The 21,204-nt window shown below is 35.5% G+C and overlaps 1 protein-coding gene and 1 pseudogene across 1 annotated transcript; both read right to left on the reverse strand.

Annotated features, from left to right (window-relative positions):
- Positions 1-1,403: 1,403 nt before the first annotated feature.
- On the reverse strand, positions 1,404-3,230 carry LOC125833270 (uncharacterized; annotated as a pseudogene).
- Positions 3,231-12,834: 9,604 nt separating this feature from the next.
- On the reverse strand, positions 12,835-17,548 carry LOC125833264 (uncharacterized). Its single transcript, XM_049512416.1, has 2 exons — positions 17,212-17,548; positions 12,835-13,742 (listed from the first exon to the last, which is right to left on the reverse strand). Exons 1-2 carry the CDS (start codon positions 17,503-17,505, stop codon positions 12,855-12,857), a joined length of 1,182 nt encoding a protein of 393 aa, XP_049368373.1. The 5' UTR covers positions 17,506-17,548; the 3' UTR covers positions 12,835-12,854.
- Between the last annotated feature and the right edge of the window lie 3,656 nt (positions 17,549-21,204).

The following is a 21,204-nucleotide window of genomic DNA, read 5'->3' on the forward strand; positions in this document are numbered from 1 at the left end:
TTAAGAATAATAATTTTTATTTGCATATGTTCAATATATAATCACATAATTAAATATACATGTGACCTAAAGCACAAAATTAGCTAATAATTAAATCAAAGCTATATATTTCAAATAAACTTCTAGAAACATGTCTTGTACAACCAATATTTAGAAAGTGATTGCTTAAAGATCTCTACTATCAATAAATTCCAAAAAACCAAATGCATTCAAACGTATATGACAATAGTACAAAAATTCTTCATCGTTCACTACAATAGATCGAGTTTACTTTTGTCCACATGAAATTCAAATTCAACTACCGGCATTTTCCTGCACATTCAAAATAAAATTATAAGTTAGTGAAATAAATGTGGAAGTGCATAATTGGAGAGTATTCACTGTAAGCCAACCAATCCAAATCAATATATATATATATATATATGCAAATAATATAGAACATTTATCAACACGTGAATTCTGGATTACTGCATGTATTGTAAACACAAAGGACACTTGTTACATGTCTGTATTGGGCATGAACTGGGAGCTGCCCATTTCATTAAATCAAGAAAGAGCTTAAGAGACTAGCTCTCACATTCACACTTTGATATTAAACAAAGAGATGAGGAATTTAAAAAAAGAAAAGAGTTGGAGGCTGATAGGAAGAACAAAAACAAAGGGGAACAAGGAAAACAAGATCCCAGAAACCTGCAAATGCAATACACAAATAGAGAGGATGGAAACACCAGTTCACAATACCAGCAGCACCAAAAAAAAGGAAATAACAACAAGCCAACTGATGAAGAATGGCAGACTCAGAAGAGGAAAGCTTACAGGCCAGTTCAACATAGCATGGACAGACCAAAATCTCCTAAGGAAACATTGCAGCAGCAACAGACTCATCACACAAGTATGACTACTAATTCTGCATTCCCTACTTCTAATAATTTCATTGATCTTTCTATGCAGGATCAACCAAACAATTAAGAAGGAACTGAAAATCAGAATTCAAAAAATAAGGATACAATGGAGACACAAATTAATAATAAGTCAACCACTGACAACATGTTAGGCATGAGAACACTCACATTGACCATAGTCTAGACCATAGAGCCCCTGCTACGCCCCCCCCCCCTTAGCATCACATTCAGAATAAACAACAAGTTCCAGACAGGTCTCAGGTTAATGCTACAAGTCAGGGTCATAAATCATTTAATCTGAAGTTGTTTTCTGCTTTTGCAAAAAATTCAAGAGAAATCTATATCTTAAAGGTATAATAAGATCCATTTTAAATAAAATCGTAGAGTAAAAATGGCGGTTTAGCAGCATGGGAACCTGCAAGAGCCTCTGAGTATTTTGAGGTAACACAATATTCCTATTTCTTTGATTTATTTTGAGGTTGTTAAAAACCTTCAACCATTTTAACTTTCTTGTTCTGTTTTATTCACCGACAGCTGCTCAATCCTACTGAATTTTTCGCGGACATTGTCATCAAGCATGAGTAAGATCACTATACTTCCTCTCTCTTTCCCTTTTCCTGTTCGTCTCCATTTTACAGCTTGACACTGATTAAATATCAATCCGGTGCAGAAAATAACAATGATAATATTTTAGGGAGGCAAGATCTTATTACTCCTACCAGTAAAACAAAGAAGAGGATCATCCAGGCCCTACAGGTGATAACAGTCAGCAGAATGGGAAAGATAATGATCAGACTCCTTCCAACAACAAATCAAATGGTAAACCAAGCAAGAAAAAGAGATAAGCAACTAAAAGAAGACAACAAAAAGAGGTTGAGATACAACATTCCAAAGTACAGGAAAGACAGATTCCTAGAAACAAGAACCAACAGCAACATGATGACAACTCAAACCACATCAGAACGGAGCTTAACTAGCACAAGTGACAACAAACTCACTCACAAAAATACAACAAAGGCTCTAACCTTCCAAGAAATCTAAAAGGGACAGCTTTAACTATGAGAATCAGTTTAAGCAATGAAAACTAAAACCATCTCTCACAACAACCATCACAATTCAAAGCAATAAAATAACAGGGGAGAAAAAAGTACACAACTACAACCCAAAATCACTAGAGTCCTCCTTCAACACAATACAACACTCATACAACTAAAAATATAAAAAGAAATTAGGTATAGAAGCTGAAAGGAGACAATGAGTAACAAAAATAAAGTACAGACTGAACTTTCAAAGATTCAAGATAGTAAAATAAGTTCAGAATTTCTTTACCAAGAACACCAGCTCAACTAGAAGAAAAATAATATGCAGACTATTAACAGAGAATGTGAAATACAAAATACCTTTTGAAGAACCGAATCATGAGCTGACCCTAAAGAATGTGGAAGATTTGTGCCTCTTACAGCTTGTGCGCTACTTGCATCAATAGGTGAAGCAAGGTTAGATCCAACACACCCTGTATATCTTGAAAATTCAATCCATAGTTGTTTTGCATCAATTGAGGTAATAAATTTTGCATTTCTTCTCTCAATTCTTCCTTTAGAGAAGTGATTTCATTGGCATGATTTTGTTTTAGATTGTTAATTTTCTCATCTTTCTTCAAAGAACTTGTTGTCACTGATCTATCATTGCACCTAAGTCGACTAGGCTACTCCTTTACTGCCCTAAATGCATCATCAGTTGTTTCCCCAGAATTTTGGCAATTCTGAAGTTCGGCCTGTTGAAGAAAATTGGCATCCATAGTAAATTGTAAGTACTATTTCATTTCCAGTCTTATGATAGCGATCAAGAACTAAAAAAATCTTACAACATTTCCTAGCAAACAATTCAGCGACATCGACAAAGAATTGATATCTCCTTGCACTTGCACAAGAAGAAGAAGAAGAAGACATACGTGATAAAATTCAATGGAGTCAAACTCCCCACAATATATAAATTTTAAGTCTGAATCGAATTCACTACTAATCCTCTTTAAGAAACTTACTATTGCAACTTGGGTATCAGCCTGGATTTCCTTTTCCGTCTTGGTACGAGTTGCAATAAACATTTCAGGCCTTGATGGTTCTTCGTTGTTGTCTTTGGCAGCACGCTACAGATTATATCAAAAAAAATTATAAAAACATCAGTATGTTCTAATAAAGTACATAAAATGAAATTCAGATTTTTGAAGAAATGTCAGCTAAGTATTACCAATGTCACGCGTATTCTTGCAAAATTAATAGGTCCCATTCGATGCCTCCACTTTTGTTTTTTCCTATTTTGAGAATTCATCTCGCATATGGCCTATTATTAAATAAAAAAAGATAATTTCATTGATAGATAAAAAAAAGAATACATATGATGCAAAATATGTCGATGAGTAGAAATGCACTATTTTAGCCTTACTTGAACAGTTGGGTGTTTCAAATACTCGATCAACTGGCGGAATTGATTATCTGGAATGCCATCAGGACGTTTTGCTAGCATATCCTCAAGGGTATTGTTTTTATCAAAAAAATTCTCTTTAATTTTTTGCTTGTGTCGCCTCCAAGCATCATGAAGACCAGTCATCACCCACTTCTTTCCTTCTACTGGAATTAGAAATTTGGACTATGCAAAATAAAATATATTTAGCTTCAATAAGTTAAAACAAATAATAAAATATGCAATCTCAAGAGTGATTGTTCTTACATTGATATATTCCCACATGCGCTTTTTAGTATCCTTTGGCACCGCATGCCAACTAGTGTACATCAAGCTGATGAATCTAGGATTCCTTGCAATTGTTCCAATAAAGTTGCTTAATTGTGACACTATCTTATTAGTTGGTCCCACTGCTTGTCCTTTATCAAATGTCATCTCCTTTCTTTCTTCCAAATTTCTTGCGTGAATATCCTTACATGTTGTTTATCCTTGAACTTTTTTTTACTTCGATATTTCTAGATTGATGTAACAGACAGGAAATAAGATATTTCTTTTATAACGAGTACTAAATCTTACAAGCTACAATCAATGTCAATTTTCTCTTCGACATCACATTCATCTCCACCGAGTTCTTCTTGATCCACAAGATCATTAATAATAGGATCAGGAATATCACGTTCATTGTGTATTTGTTGCTTATCCAGAAACAGATCAATATTGGTGGCTGGTCGAACTGACTTCCTCTTCACGTGTTTGAAGTTCAGTAGATCCTCAATATCATGTTGTACCTCTCCATTACCTAGTGTTGTTCCAGTCATATGTATTGAAGCAGTAACACCTTCCTTGAATGACGTTTGGAACCTAGAGTTATTCATAGGAAGTTTAATTCCTTTCTCTTTAATGGACTCTCCAGATTGAAATAACCTCGGTTTAGTTTGTCCTTTCCCTGCAATCATATGTGAGGTTCTAAGCTCTTCCCTTGAAGACGATTGAATTACTGATTTGTGCCCAAGCAATTTACTCTTTCCTTGTTGTGGAATGAAATCCTCATAATTCTTTCTTTTATGTGGTATTGGTGCCTGCTCTTTCTTATCTCTATCATTGCGTTCATTTGCAAGTTGTTCTCTCTTAATCTTGAATTTTTTGGCCAATTCAGCACTTGATCAGTATTGCATATCAATATCCAGATTCTTCAATGGACTTTGAGCTTTCTTTGGATTCGAACCCTTATTCTTTAGTATTGCTGATTAATTCATTCTTCTCACTTTGTTTTGATCTCTTTGATTTCTTTCCCCGTGGTAAGTAAACCTACAAAATAATAAGGTTCTTTAAGTGAAAGAAGTAGTAGCAATATAATTTTGATATAAAGTTGACAGATGGATAGCTTATTAATTTGAAACATTGTCCTTCCAATGTCATGTGCATCTGCAGAACTCACACACCAACTCTTTCCAGAATTTCCAACTCTATAGAAGTTATAGAAAACCTCAACTCTTTCCAGAATTTCCAACTCTATAGAAGTTATAGAAAACCTCAACTCTTTCCAGAATTTCCAGCACTATATTATAGCAGATTGTAGCAGCTGAATTTCTAGAATTTCCAGCATTGTATAATATTGCAGCAGCTGAGTTTTCAGAACTTCCAGCACTATATATACTGTAAACTGAGTCTATAAGTTGTACATACACAATATCCCCGGAGCCACAACTAAACTAATCTTATAACCTGTACAACCATTCAGAATACTTTACCTAGAGCCACAATTTTATATATGAATACTTTACCTTTTAACCAGCTATACCAAACATAAATTACTTAACCAAATCATATCAACTAAAGCATTGTGAAACAACCAAAAGGCTGATTTCTGTGCACAGTGTTCCACCATCTCATCACCATGTATTTAAGAGGAATATAATCCTTTTGGATACCCAGGGAAATAGCAAAGACCCCCAGACCTTTCTGGCAAAACTTCCAGAGTTGAATATGTGTTCAATAGTGTCAAGTTCAGGGGAATTACAACAAAAACATTCTGTAGGTTCAACTCCAAAACTGGATAGCTTCTCATTACTTAAATTACTTAAAGGTAAAGAGTTGTACCTCTCTCGGAGCGACGAACTCGGGACTGCGACGAAATCAGAAATGACTTCAAACTACAAAGCTCACTGTTCTGCCTCTAATGCCTACTGCCTGATAATAAAAGGAAACAAATAAGTATATAAATAACAATCAGCCAAATAAAGCAATAATCAGCTAGAAGTACAAGTTCCTCAATAAAATAATAATCAGATAAGAAGCCAACATAAATTACTTAACCAAACAACAATTGGGTGCATGAAAAAAGCCAAAAGAATACTTAAACATTATAGCGATCTAATCTTCAATTCCACATATTAGATATCTTAATGTGTTTGTACCAATACAACAATTAAATTACAAAAACAGTAAGTGAGCACTATATGATCATCACAAAAATAATGAAACTCATGGTGCGATATCTTCAAACCATTTTTCAAACTCGGCTTCAAACCCATCTTCAAACTCATCTTCATACTCATTTTCAACTCGTCTTCAAACTCCTCTTCATACTCGACTTTACGTTGTTGAGTGACAAATTCCTCTGAAGGCACATCAACAATTGTTTTTGGTACATCAGTCCTTGTTAAGAGTACTTCACCATTATCTTTTGGAATAGATGGTCACATCAAATGTTCAAATGGCTCGTTTTCATAACTTTATGGGAGATTAGATTCAACTTCATCACCCATGTTAAACAAGTATCTCGGAACAGTCTTCATAACATAATGTTTATCTTGATCATATGGATCTTGCACATAAAAGCATTGGTGTACTTGAGATCCAAGCACAAAAGGCTCTTTCTGAGAGCATCTCTTGTTAAAATAGACATAAGTAAGGCAATAAGCATCATTTTCAACCTCATACCAATCGCACTCAAATAGAACAACCTTAAAATGACCGTAATAGTCTAATTCAACAATATCAACTATTCTACCATAATAAGTCAAATCTGCAGCAATCGAATTTTTATCCTTTGAGCTTGCAAAGCTTGTAGTTGAGGCAACTAGTATAACACCACTATTTTGTGTTTTACACCTTACATCACGCTACCTAAGATGGAATCTATATCCACTGATGAGATACCCAAAATATCTTTTTGCAACAGAATTTGGTCCTCTAGACAATTGTTTTATCAAATCAGACACATCTTCTTGCAAAGCACGAGTTTCAAACCATTGAGAAATTTTTTGACAATGATTCTTGCCCTTGCTCTATTTAGATCTTTGTGACTGATTATTAACCTCTTGCTCATGCTCTCTACACAACATGTACTTTTTTTGTTAAAATAATAAATAAAATAAGTTAAAAATTAATTATACAAAAAGAATACTGTATTCAAATTAAGGTACCTAATATATTCTTGAACCTCGTCAAAATTTTCCAATAAGTATGCATGTGCCTGACTTAGTGACTTGTCATCTAAAATGATTGGATCAGTTTTCTTTGCTCCTAAAGGAACTCCTTTGTTAGAAAACAAACTCAAAGTTTCTGCATCACTTGGGTCACATTCATCATTATTTTGCGCTCTTCTGCTAAATCTGGTATGCACACCCTCATGCAGATATTTGGAGAATAAATTCATGCAATCTATTCCCACTCGTGTCTCTGCTATGCAACCTTCTGGAACGCCTATTGCGAATGTATGATTTAAATGTACCCATTTCTCTTTCAGTGGAATACATCCATCGATTTTGAACTGGACCTCCTAATCTCACTTCATTCACCAAATGAATAGGGAAATGAATCATGATATCAAAAATTGAAGGAGGAAAAACTCGCTCCAACTGATTTATTGTTTCTATGATCTCTACTTCTAAGTAATCCAGTTTCTCCAATGTGATTACTTTTTGACACAAACGATGGAAGAAGGAACTTAGACGAATCAAAGGAATAGCCACGTGATCAGGAAGAATGCTTTTAATTGGTTGGAAGCAAGTAATGTAACATAAAATGAGCATTATGGGTTTTATAATTAGACAATTTTCTTTCATCCAAGTGCACACACCTAGATAAATTGGAGGCACTACCATCAGGTAGCTTGGCTGTCTTTAAAACTCCACAAAAGATTGATTTCTCTCTATTTGTCATTGAGAACCACGCCTTTGCAAACTTTGTTCTCTTACTATCTTCTGTATTTTTTGGATGAAGGTTCTTCCTGATTCCCATATCCTTCAAATCATACCGGGCTTTTGCATGATCCTTTGTTTTGCCAGAAATATCCAAAAGAGTTCCAAGTATGCTATCAACTATGTTCTTCTCTATGTGCATTACATCAAGGTTGTGGCGTAACAAGTTGTGCTGCCAATAAGGTAATTCAAAAAAAATTGACCTTTTTTTCCATGGGACATCATTTGATCTCTTTCTCTTCTTCCCAAACACATTTTCAAAATCATGTAAGCTATTAAGCACATCAGTTCCCTTTAAGGAAGATGGAGAAGGCCTGAATTCAGTTTTTCCATTGATAGATCTTTTGTTAAATCTCCATGAATGATCCATGGGTAGAAAAACACGATGATCCATATAACACATTTTCCGACTATGTTTAAGATAGCGAGAATTAGTGCCATAGTTACAACAAGGGCAAGCAAACTTTCCTTTTGTACTCCAACCAGATAACATAGCATATGCAGAAAAGTCACTGATTGTCCACGTAAGAGCTGCCCACATTTGAAAAGTTTGATTTCTTGAAGCATCGTATGTTTCAACCCCAAAATCCCACAATAAATTTAACTCATCTATCAATGGTTGTAAGTAAATATCAATGTCATTTCCAGGTGATCACGGCCCAGGTATAAGTAAAGAAAGTATAGAATATTCAGATTTCATGCACATCCAAGGCGGCAGATTATACATCATCAGCATAACTGGCCATGTGCTATGTGATATACTCATGGTTCGAAATGGATTGAATCCATCACTTGACAAGCCAAGTCTCACATTGCGACAATCTAGTGCAAAATCTTTCCATGCTAGACCATCAGCGGGATGCCTTAACTTTCCATCTTTAGAATGCTCCTCTTCATGCCACCTCAAAGAATCTGCCGTCTTTGAGCACATAAATAGCCTTTTGAGTCTAGGAATTAATGGAAAGTGTCTCAAAGTCTTTGCTGAAACTCGATGCTGTTTTTTTGAAGGCACAAGCTCACTATCAACTTCAGGATATTGAATATATCGTGAAGCTCCACAAGTATGACAAAATTCATCATCCTTATGATCATTCCTGAACAACATGCAATCATTGGGACATGCATCAATCTTCTCATAATCAAGATCAAGATTCTTAACCATAGACTTGGTTTTATTGTAAGACGGAGGAATGTTCAACTCGGGCATCGCCTCTTTTAATAACTCTAAAAGATAAGTGAATTATCCATTGCTCCATCCATGTAGACACTTCAACAAATATAAACGAAGTGTGAATGATAATTTAGAGAATCCTGTACAACCAGGATATAATTCTTGGCTTGCCTCTTCAACTAAGTTATAAAATTTCTTGGCATCTTTATTTGTACCATCATAAACTCCTTCGGCCTGTGCAACATCTCTAAATTGATCATTCAACAACCTATCAATATCATCACGCGAGTAATCCATATAATCGTTAACATTCAACTTGATATCGCATTCCACGTGATTGATCCACTTAGTATAGCCTTTAACGAATCCATAGCATATTAGATGATCATACACTACATTCCTTCGAGTCCAATGAATATTACAACATTTTGCACATGGACACTGAATTTCCTCTCCTTGAGGATCTCCATAAGGGTAAGAAAAATCTAGAAATGATTCAACGCCATCAATATACTCTTTGCTATACCTTGCTAAATTTATCCAATCCTTGGATGGGATATGTGAATTACTAAAAGAAGATATCAATATTTAATGTTTGAGTAACAATCATTAACTACTTCACAAATAAGTTTTAAAAGTCATGAGTAAGTTATCAGAATCATGTGTTATGAGATGATAAAAGTTTCTTACTTAGTGATGACACTTTTGCTATGCCAAATCAAACCTTGAATCCTCCACAAATGTTTTTGAATGTTAATGATACTACCAAGGAAAAAATGAGTAAAATTTATAGGATAGACACAATTAAGAAAGAAAGTAAATAAATAGAATTCAAATGATTAAAAGTTAAAGTTTTGTGATTGAATTTAGAGCTTTAGCGCTTTTAGAGTTTCTTAAAACTAAGTCCAAAATTTTAAAATCTCATTCTTGTGCACACCCAATCAGAAAAGTATCAAACATCTAATATCATGTTTAAACATTCAAGCAAACATTCCTATGATCCTATAATACATAGTCGATCAACAACTTATGAAAGTCACTTTGTATTAGTAATACAATAATTTTTTATATTTGTTGACTTAGTAATACAATAGTTTCCAAATTTCACACTGTATTAGTGACACAACGATTTTTTAAATTTTCTCTATATCATTGATACAACAACAGATACAAAGAGAATTGTTGTATTAGTGATACAGAACGAGCTACAGAAACTCTTGTATCACTAATACATAGAGAATTTCAGAACTGTTGTATCAGTGATACATGGAGAAAGTTTTTTTATCCTTCCCTTTGTGGTGAATGTTCTGTGAATGTAGTGTTTGTTACAACTGTTATCATGTTATTAAGTTTTAAGCAGGAGTTTGTCATTTCCTTCAAGTGATTGAGTATCAGAATTGGCCCATTTATACTTGTCCACATCTGCATATGTAAACTTGACACTAGTCCCAAACAACCCAACAACAAATCTCAAGACATGTACAACAAGAAAAAAAGAGATGCTATTAAAAGAAGGCAACAGAGATTAGTAGAACATGAACATGCTAGAGATCTAAAACAGCAAGAGAAATCTAATAAAAAAGATAAAGATGATTGTGATGTTCTGAAAGATAGAATTTCTTACCCGATAAACCTTATTCCAACAAAATCTGTCTGAAATCGTGTTCTTCAGTGAGAAATTTGAGAGAAAAGCGTGACGAAGAGACTAATTAGCTTTAGTTCATCTTGCCAACAACCCCAAAGTAATCAATTCCTTATTATTCTCCTATTCTAAACACAAAACAAAAAATCAACCACTTCAGCTAACAAGAAGACTATTTTAGTACTTACGCTTGACGAAATAGGTATCGGAAAAGAGAATCGTACTTACACTTGAAGAAATCGTTACCGGAGAAGACGACTTCAGCTATCAGTTCTTCGATGACTTCAACTCTTCAACTCTTCAGCTCAGTTCTTCGACGACTTCAACTCTTCAGCGTGTTTTTCTCACAAATCAGTGTCGGAGAAGAGAATCAGTTCATCTAGCCCTTTGGTTCTTCAGCTCTCTTCACCTCTCTTCAGCTAGCTGTTTGGGTCAGTTCTTCAGTGAAAGAGGAAAGCGTGAAAGAGGAAAGTTAATGTTTTATGATTTATTAATGTTTTTTTTTTTTGCCAATAAAAATGGGAGGGAGAGTTAAAAATATTGGAGGGAATATAATATTTTAGTGAAAATTTTAAGGCCACACTTATAATGTGTTGTTTTTTCAATTATAAAAATAGGACACTTTAAAAGTGTGGCCATATATGTAAATAGGTGTTGCCAATTATATCATATTGTAACAACACTTACAAAGTGTAGCTTAAACCATTAAAGAGTACACTTTTGACGTGTTGTCAATATTATCGTAGCTAAAAGTTAAAAACTTTGGCTACGCTTTAAAAGCGTTCCCAAAACTACTTTAGGTAACACTTTACAAACGTAGTCCAGAATTAGTGTTGTTGTAGACCTAAAATGGTGTAGTGTAAATAGTGCAGGGGGTAAAAGGTCCTTTCCTAATTTGGTATTGTTACAACAATTTCAGTCAAAGTTCGAATATATTTCAGACTTTTTTTCTCTATACAATATGATGTATTTATATTAAAATGATAATCATGTTGCTATACAAAATGGCTTTAACTATTGATATAGTATAACAGTTTGGTTGTTATGTTGGTATGATATACACCAACATAAACTAATATGTAATTTAAACAACATAATTGTTTTAAACTTTCAATGTATATACCTTAATCCAATTAAAAATCACATACACTACAAACTACCAAGTTCTTTAACAACGTATACCACAAACATATACACACACACCAGGAAAATTTGGTGTATATAAGTTATCTAAAAATATATCAAAAACACCAACACTCTACCAGAAAATAAAGAAGCTAAATATCTAAAATATATTTACTACACCATCACATACAACACTAATACGACCAGATTTCGAAATAACAAGCATGAAAAAACACCAAATTTCTTAAATTCATTATGTTAAGAAATCACCAATTTCGTCATAATACTTATTACTTACACATACACCAACCAAATTTGGTGTATAATAAATTATCTATACTATATCAAATACACCAACAACCACCACATACAACACTACTATTGTCAGATTACAAAATACCAACAAAAAAAACACCAAATAACAATCACAATTTTCGTTGTGATCTATCAACACATACATCATCCCATCGTATGTTGTGTTGAATTAAAATTGACACACTGTTCATATCCATAATTGAACAAACTTTTAGAATAGAGGAGGTAGAGAGTTTTAATTTGGTTAAAATACCTTCTTTTGATGAAAGAGAATGTATAACAATTTGAGTTAATTGTGGAAGGTAAATAAAATAATAGAAAAAAATCAAGGAAAGGAAGAAAATATCGCCGGTCATAATAATCTCTACCCTATTTCCGTTTCATTTTTTTTTTTTAAATATTATTTTATGATTTTGAAAAAAATTCATTGCTATGTTGTCAAAAATAAAACTATTGTTATTTAGTGATTTTAAGGTACTTATTTTGTATACTTGTGTTTTTTGCCCTTCTGGTTTACTATCCTAATTCTAGCCATGTTATACCTAGTCTAGTTTACATACAAACACCATCGACATGATAACACAATGGAAAAATTACCAATCACCATTTTCCCCCCTCCCCCAACTAATATATAGACAATTGAAAATAAAATATTCATCGCAAATTGTTCAATGCCCTTAAAAGTAGATGAGTCATGAAGAAAAAAAATACAATCCATGCTTATAAGCTTGTGTATGGGATGGGACATATATAGTTGTTTCTCTTCTTTTTCTTTTTTTTTATTTCCATGAGGGATGGTAGTTTGGGGTCATAGTTAGCTAAGACAAGAACTTGCAAATAATATTTCTGCTAAATGAACAATTAAGACAGACACTAGCTTCAAGTAAACATAAGATCAAGTGTCCTCCATCCCGGCCTTGATTCAACAATTAACACAGATACTAGCTTCAAGTAAACAGAAGATCAACTGTCCTCCATCCCGGCCTTGATTCAACAATTAACACAGATACTAGCTTCAAGTAAACAGAAGATCATCAAGTGTCCTCCATCCCTGCCTTGATTCGATATCGACGTTCTGGTTTTAGGGGCACAATGTTATTCTCAGCCACACGTGCTTCCATATCTTCTTCCATTGGATCTTCAGTTCGTTGAGCTTCTCCAGCAGCAATGCAAACAGGGAAACCCTTTGGGTGCAAGGATTCATTACAAGCATCTTCAATCATTCCCTTTGACACAGTTGCACCCGTTGCTCCTATAGCATCCGTGTTCTTCTGCCTAGGTACAAAAACTACTGATTTAGGATTAGTATCTGACATGTCTATAGTTTCTTGTTCCACTACATCATCCTTTGACTTCTCAACCTCCTCGAGAACATATCCGAAAGCTTGACTAGGCTCATCAATAAGCTCACTAGGTGAATCCAAACTATAACATGTATACTTTGAAGGGTTGAGAACATAATCAGGAACCTTCAGCCTACTGCTAATGGATTCATTGTCTTCAAAAGTAGAGTTAGCTGATGCAGGAGCTGCCCAAGAAACTTTTAGTTCTGATGCCCCGTCAGATTCATCTTTACAACCAGGATCAAACCTGACCCGTTTAGTAGACTTGACCTCACCATTCACTGATTTCCTTGCTTTTTTCAAAATTGGCTTCACGTTACAGTGATCCTGAAGTGATTTAGCTGAATGTTGCCCACCACTTAGAGTGATACCATCAAAATCAGTTTCACATTTCTCCGCTGCATCTGCATCTTCCTTCAGCCTAACTTGTGCAGCCATATGATTTGCACGTGGGTCTCTACAGATGTTATGTCCCGGAGGATCACAAGATGTTTCCTGATCAACAATATTTTTCATGTACAAGCGATCACGAGCATCCACTCTGCCCTCGGCCACTCTATCATATTCATCTTCCTCCTCCTGCAGAAGCAATCAAGAAGGATCATAAGTCACAAACAAAGAAAATGGTATCCATAGCAGTTGGAACACTTTACAGGCCTACAAAGATACTTAGTAACATGCCTATAACTACAATTTAGAATGGAAATGGGTCAATTTACCCTTGAACTGTGAAAAATGGTCCAAGTTTAGCCTCTGTTAATAGTTGGGGATGAATATGACTTCGTCAATTACAAAATGAGCTATATTTGACCTTATTTCCCAAGGGCAGAAGCTTTGAGACTAATGCAACAGAAATTTCCATGTGGCTCAAAATTAAGCTACAATTTTTTATATTTCTCTTTCCTCCTCTCTCCCCCGCCAACATCTCCAAAAACCTTCATCCCCTCCCCCCCCCCCCCCCCCAACCCCCTCAATCACAGTCACCTTTTGCAAACAGTAAGATCACAGTTTAGCAGTAAGAATAATTGACAATGTTTTCAACCTCAAAAAGAAAATTGAAATCCGAAACACCGTCCAATCACTAACCCTGACAGAAACATGGAATTTAAAACACCTGGAGTTCTCTCTACTTAAAGACTTTATAGACTTGTCTGGAAATAATTTCACAACAAAAAAACCCCTTACCCTTTACCACCACAACCCCCCCCCCCCCTCCCAACCCCCAAAGTAAAATGACCTCCAAAAAGCCTCTATCCTCCACCATTGAAAACCACATGTACACCAATTTATATACTCACAAAACAATAGGAGCTGACATACAGAAAAAAATAGAAATATTTGGAGTTGCAATTTTAGATTGTGGGATTTGTGAGAAGTGATAAGCTGTTACGTATATTTCAGAGAGAGCAAAAAGGGTGTATTGGGTATTTGCTGAAGGAGCATAAAGCATGAGCTTTTTTGTTCATCGAGTTGGAAGGCTCATTTTCTTGGTTGTTCTGTGATGAAGATTCACCTCGCCTGATTCTTCTGCGATTCGTTCTTTAGTTATTGGTGAGCTCTTACCCCTAATGGTACAATTTTATTCATGGGTATGCAAGTACTACTGTCCTTTGTTTGGTTGTAGAAGACTGTAGTTTTAAGTGGTCAGTGAATGTACACTTTTCTACTTCATTCAATGTATCCTTGAACTACAAAAAACTAGAGATAATCAGCATATTTGCTGTTCTAAGATCATCTGTTTCTGAAATTAGTATGTAGATGGGGGGTATTTCCTTGTCAAAAGCTTAGGTGTGCCATTAGAAGCTGCTGTTACATCATAAGATTTGGTTATTTGAGTGCTCTAAGCTTATCTTGTTTCACTTAGCAAAATATATACCTCTGTTCTTATTTTCTTTCTTGAGATCTAGGAAGTAACAAATATTCATAGAAAATATCTAGAAGTCAAGAACTGGATAAAAGGCAATTGCTCATCCACAATTCCTCATTATTTTCGGGCAATTTACCATTTCATGCTTGTTCTTTTTAATAGCTAATAATGCATCATTTTTTTTTTTTTGTTTTTTTATGGAGAAGGTAACGATTTGTATTATAAACCAGTACTACATTAGTACTGAAAGCCCCTTTACAAAAACGTATGAAAATCTAGAAACAAAAACAGCAAGCCTAGCATGATTCTAATACCTCTAGGATTGCTTCTGCATCTACAGGGGAACTCTTTGTACACCAAAAACATAATAACAGAATACAATCTGTTTTGATCATTTGTAGGGATCTGCTTCTATCCTCAAAGCTTCTAGCATTCCTTTCTCTCCAAATGGTCCACCAGATGCATGCTGGAATTGTCCTCCAATAACTTCTGTTCTTTGCCTCAATTCCTACTTCCTCCCAACTTGAGAGAGTGTCAACAATCTTGCTAGGCATTGTCCATTGAATGCCTCTGAGATTGATGAAAATCTTCCACAATGTAAGAACAAATGCCTAACTGTCTCTGCCTCCCCACATAAACAACAATGTGTCACCAGAATGTTGCTTCGTTTCCTCAGATTCTCATGTGTTAGTACTGCCTCCTTTGCTAGCAGCCAAGTGAAGCATGCCACCTTGAGTGGAATTTTGGTTTTCCAGATTTGTCTCCAAGGCCAATTGAGGGTTAGAGGAGCCCTATTCATGACCTTGTAACCTGTACTCACTTTGTATCTTCCTTTGTTGTGCTCTGTCCACCGTAGGCAGTCCTCCCCTTCCTTCAAACATTGAAATTGGGTATCACATTTCTCCTTCTGCTTGTGACGCAAAGCACAACTTATGCCTTGTTTCGCCAATTGGGTAGCTAGTATCACATTTCCTATATACCAACTTTCTTTGATCTCTGCATATCTGTGTTTTTGCTAAATGGAAGAGGGTCATATCGGCACCTGATCTTTGCAAGGCGATCCAAATCTTCCTTCGATTAGTAGTTGCAAGGCGATCCAAATCTTCCCTCAATTAGCAATTCTAATTCTAATTAGGAGAGGTATTCTTATGCTCCAAAACAAAATATCAGCCAACGCCTGAATGTATGCCTAGACAAATGAGACTTACACCTCAATGATACTTTCACTTGGCCAAATTACCCGGTGTGTTTATACTACGCCATGCCCTAGGACTCGGCCCAAAAAAGCCTTTGAAAACACTGGCATTAACATTGCAACATAAAAATCATGTTGACAACAATAACATAACCTCTGTCCGATCATTTATATAGTAGAAAAATTGTTGCTTAAAAATTCAGTATCAAGCAGTATTCTAAATTATAGATGCTGCTTCAAAGCAAAGTCAAATAAAACAATGACGTCCCTGATCCCCTGGAAACGATATTCTAAATTACAGCATATTCAATAGCTAAGAGGATAGGCCCGCATTAATTATGTAAAGGATTGCCGATGCCTGAATTAGCATCTATTGCTTAATAAGTTTGCATTCTGGAAACCAAAAATACAATACATAAAGAGTGTGTTTGGGGTATAAGCAAATGTTTATTTTGAGGACAATGTTATATACCCCAAAAGAGGAAAATGACTTGTGTTTACTTATTTGCAGAATTCACTTTCATTTGTAAATTTATTAACTTTTACTCCATGTCAATTGTTTTAGTCGAACTATTGAAACTTTCATAGCAACTTCTAAAGCCAAACATGTCACAGAAACACAACTTTAATTACTTCTTTTTTGATGACCCTTTCGGTGTGCACACGGAAAACCCCCACTCCTGTGCAATAGGTGGCGAACCATATAGGAGAGGTGACCAACACTAGGCAAGCCCCTTACAACGAGCTCGGCCCAGAATTTATCAACTTTTACTCCGTGTCACTTTCATTTGTAAATTTATCAACTTTTACTCCATATCACTTTAAAGACATATATATAGCCTACTCCCTGTAATTTAATGGAAACAAACAAACAAAAGATTTTAATAAAGAAATTGTTATTTTTTCCTCCATACGAAATGCCCTTATCTAGTTCAATCTAAAATTAAAATTGAATGCATGACAAAAGGGGAGAAACATAGAAATACCTCATTATCAAGCGTGGAATCTAAGCCAATAGAGGATCTGATTTCCCAAACATCATCAACACGATTTTCATCATCATTGATAACATTTTGGATGTTCCTGCGTTTTTGTTTGAATAATTCATCATACGATGAAGAACAAAGGTTATGGTCATCATCATCTTTCCCTTGCTTCAGTGCGCTTCGATTCCATTCTTTCTTCTCCACATCGTCGTCGCTGAGAGACCACACCGATGCCGACGGCGATAGACAGCCGAAAACTTTGTGTACACGGGCTCTGAAGCTCTCATCGTCCATGCCTTACCACTTTGTACTTCCTACTTAATAATGTGTACTACTATTTCCTGCGCTTGCTTTGCTTTAGGTTACCTTTTATACATATTTGTCTACCACCGCCTTTGATTAGATGGTACCCAATTTTTTTACGATTATGGCTCGGATGATTTATCTTTTTGGAAAAAAAAAGTTGTGTTTCTAATATAAATAAAATAAGTAATTTTTAATTTTCGTTTAGTGTTTGAATCAATTTGATTTTAAGTTAAAATAATAAAAATAAGTATAATGGAATTTTTGATTTAGCCAAACCCTAAACCCAATCTAAATAGGTTGTGACGTGTGAGTTTCACTTTCGGAGGCCACTTATCCTTAAATAGAATTTGAGAGCCAAATTTCATATTAATATTTTTTTTTATTCAATTTCAATTTCTTTCAATGAGAAAAAGGGTTTAAAATACCATTCTTTTTGTTTATAAGTTAAATTTTTTCTTAGTTATACTATATGATAGAGGCAACTCAATGCTATTGGTGGCCTAAAGCCAAATTTTTAAATGAGGGTTTAATTTTTTTTTCTAAAAAAAAATTACTTTTATATTGCAAAGTGGTGAATAATTATTTTACAATTGAATTCTCCTAATAATTCCTTTTCAATTGATAGTATAGCAAGTTAATACCGTCTCTCTTGATATATTGTTGATCTTGAATAAGATTTGATCAACTTTTATTTTCAAAAACTTATTTAAGCTAAGATAGCTTCTTTTTGTAAATTGTATTAGATTTTCAACTTCTTTTTCTTGGAGTTTTGAATAGTTGGACTTATTTTTATCAATTGACATATTTAAATTTTAATAAATGATTCTTAAAATGTCTATAGAGTAAAATAGAAAATACAAGATTAAAAAAAACTGAGATGATGAAACTTGATTAAAGAATTTGTTATTAGATTATATTATGTGATGTTGCTTATTTGAAATACTTTTATCTTAATGCTGAAATCACACCCCCAACTTAGGCTTTTGGTCTAAGTTGGCTATTCAAACAAACCACAGATCATGAGGATTATGGGTAATGGGTCAATAAAAGGTAGCAAAGTCAAGTTTCTTCCAAGAAAAGGTTTAGGCTCAAAGGGTGCTCAAAAGAGGTTCACACACTCACAAGGTAAGCCACAAAAGAGGTATAATTTCAAATTGGTTCACACTCTTTAAAGTTGCCTAAGATCATCTCAAAATATTGCATCACTTAGTCAACCGGACCAACGGGGAAAATTCTAGGTGTCATCATATATGGTTCATGGTAAGCTCATCACACAAGGAATTGTCACTACACATGGTTCATGATAAGCTCATTACACAAGGAATTGTCACCAAAGTCAAACAAGACTCCACACTTTCGCTAGTGTGCGATGATCATCTCAAGAGACTCAATTCGATACTTGGCTAATCACAACAAGATGCAAGGAGTTCACATATTGTATATGCAACTTTAATTGGCCTCGTTGTTGCCACACATTCATTTTTGTTCGATTATGAGAACTATTCAAGTCATCGGTATTGATCAAAATTGATACTCAAATTTACAAGAGAACAGCCACATTCAACACATACAAGAGGTGGCAAAAAAATTTCGGAAGGGTAAAAAATCATTTACAATTAAAAGCAAGGAACCACAAGCTCAAACCTTCCACAAAAAGCAATGTATAACACAAATTTAGCTCAAAGCCCAAATATATAAACAAAACTAGAATATTCACAAAAAGAGTCACACAAAGGTGGGCCTCACCCCACCACAAATAAAAACATTTGTCCTCAAATGCAAACGAAAATATCCAACAGTCAAAATAAAAGTAAGATAGAGAGGGAGGTAAAGAGAGGATCCTGTCTACGCAGTCGCTCCATCTGTCTGAGCATCAGTGCCCGGTGTATCAGTTTGGTCCTGGGTTTTAGTGCCCGGAGTCACCTCAGAAGAAACAACAATATCAGACCCACTAGGAGCTGCCAAGGGTGTATCCACCAAAAAGGTCTGCACAGCTGCATAGAATCCCCGGGCCCATGAAGGAATATAGGGGACTCGGGGAGTAGTCTCCCTGTCAGAAATGGGCCTCTTGTCCTTGCCTTTATCTCCAGGTGGAGGTTGTTGTCTGCCCTTCTTTGGAGGATTTGATCCCCCTTCATTTATAGTGATACCCCGTACTACTTTTCGGTGAATCGCTGACAGCTTTTGGCGAGCAAGGATCAGCTCGCCGAAAGTTACAGTGTAAAAAGGGTTCAGGGTGCAGAGAAAAGGAGATCAAGAAGTCTTTCGATGAGTCGTCGAGTGCATTCGGCGACCTCAGGCTTCTCGCCAAAAGTTACAGAGTACAACAACACATTAAGCATAAAATTAAAGGCGAGATAGGGAACTTCAGCGAACCGCCGAGTGGTTTGGCGAGCTCGACCCAGCTCGCCAAACGACCCAACGTGCCTACTTTCAACCCATTTTCTCGAATTCAACCCCACAATCCCCGAAAACAAAATCAAATGATGCACAATTCAAATTAAATCAAGTCCCATAACACCCATCACCCCGGGATACTCAGACTTCTTCGGGTTTTTCCAAATTTGGCCAATTAACGACTTTTGCTCTTAAGAATGACGTCAACAACTCCATCATTGGGCAAAATACGTCATTTGGCACAAATACGGGCAACCTAGATCTCACCCGACTAGACCCAACAACATGCAAGCACAACCCCACAAAATTTAATTCATTTTAAGGCACAAAAATATGGGATTTCAACATTCAAGACACTACGGGCAAGATTATCGAATTAAAGTAGGCAATCAAGCATTCTAATCCTATCAGAGAGGCCCAACATACTTCAAAAAGATAATATCATTGCAAATGAGTACAAATCTATAAAAACAAACTCGGGGTTTGGAAAACCAACCTTTAATGCTGATAAAAATAAGATTGACATGCTAGGCGGCAATGTAATCAAAATCCGAGCACAATTCAACAACTCAAATACAGAAATGAAGCGAGAAATGTAGAAAATACTTATCGGGTGTGAGTTTGTGAAAGTGAAAAGTGAGGGAAAGTGAAGAGTTTTAAAATTTAAACCTTTGACGTTAAAACCCGTCCAGTTCTCGCCCATTCAGCGACATTAGTCGTGCTCGCCAAACCACTCGGTTACACGCCGAGTGATCACTTACCTCGTAGAGTTTATAGGACCTCTAGTTAAACTGGGGTCCAAACAGTGGACTATATCGTGATCGCCGACCAGGTCGGCGATTTGCCAATAATTTCCTGGGCTCACCGACTTTTATAGACTCCACTTTGAAATTGTCTTGAGTCCAACGGTGGTCTGGGTCGGGTTCGCCTACCTCTTCAACGATTCGCCAACTAGACCTTTAGCTTGCCAATCTGCACTTTTCAAACACTTTCCACACTTTAACCTGCACAATCAACACACTATTATTTCTAAAATAAACATAAAGCGATAAAACCTTGGGTTGCCTCCCAAGAAGCACCTTATTTATCATCGTGAGATTGCCCTTTGGTTACTGATGGAGACACTCATCGTAGGGATCAACCCTACCTTTCATCCGGTCCAAGTGGATCAAGTGAAAATTCTCATAAGCAAAACTGTTTCTATGCTCTCCAAACTAGAGGCAATCAAGAGAGCTCCCCGGATGTGCTGACGGGTATGTTAAAAGTTTTTCATATAGATGTGTATTCTTT

This window comes from Solanum verrucosum, unplaced genomic scaffold (genome assembly GCF_900185275.1).
Source record: "Solanum verrucosum unplaced genomic scaffold, falcon-dt-bn FXZP01000097.1, whole genome shotgun sequence".
Taxonomy (NCBI): Eukaryota; Viridiplantae; Streptophyta; class Magnoliopsida; order Solanales; family Solanaceae; genus Solanum; species Solanum verrucosum.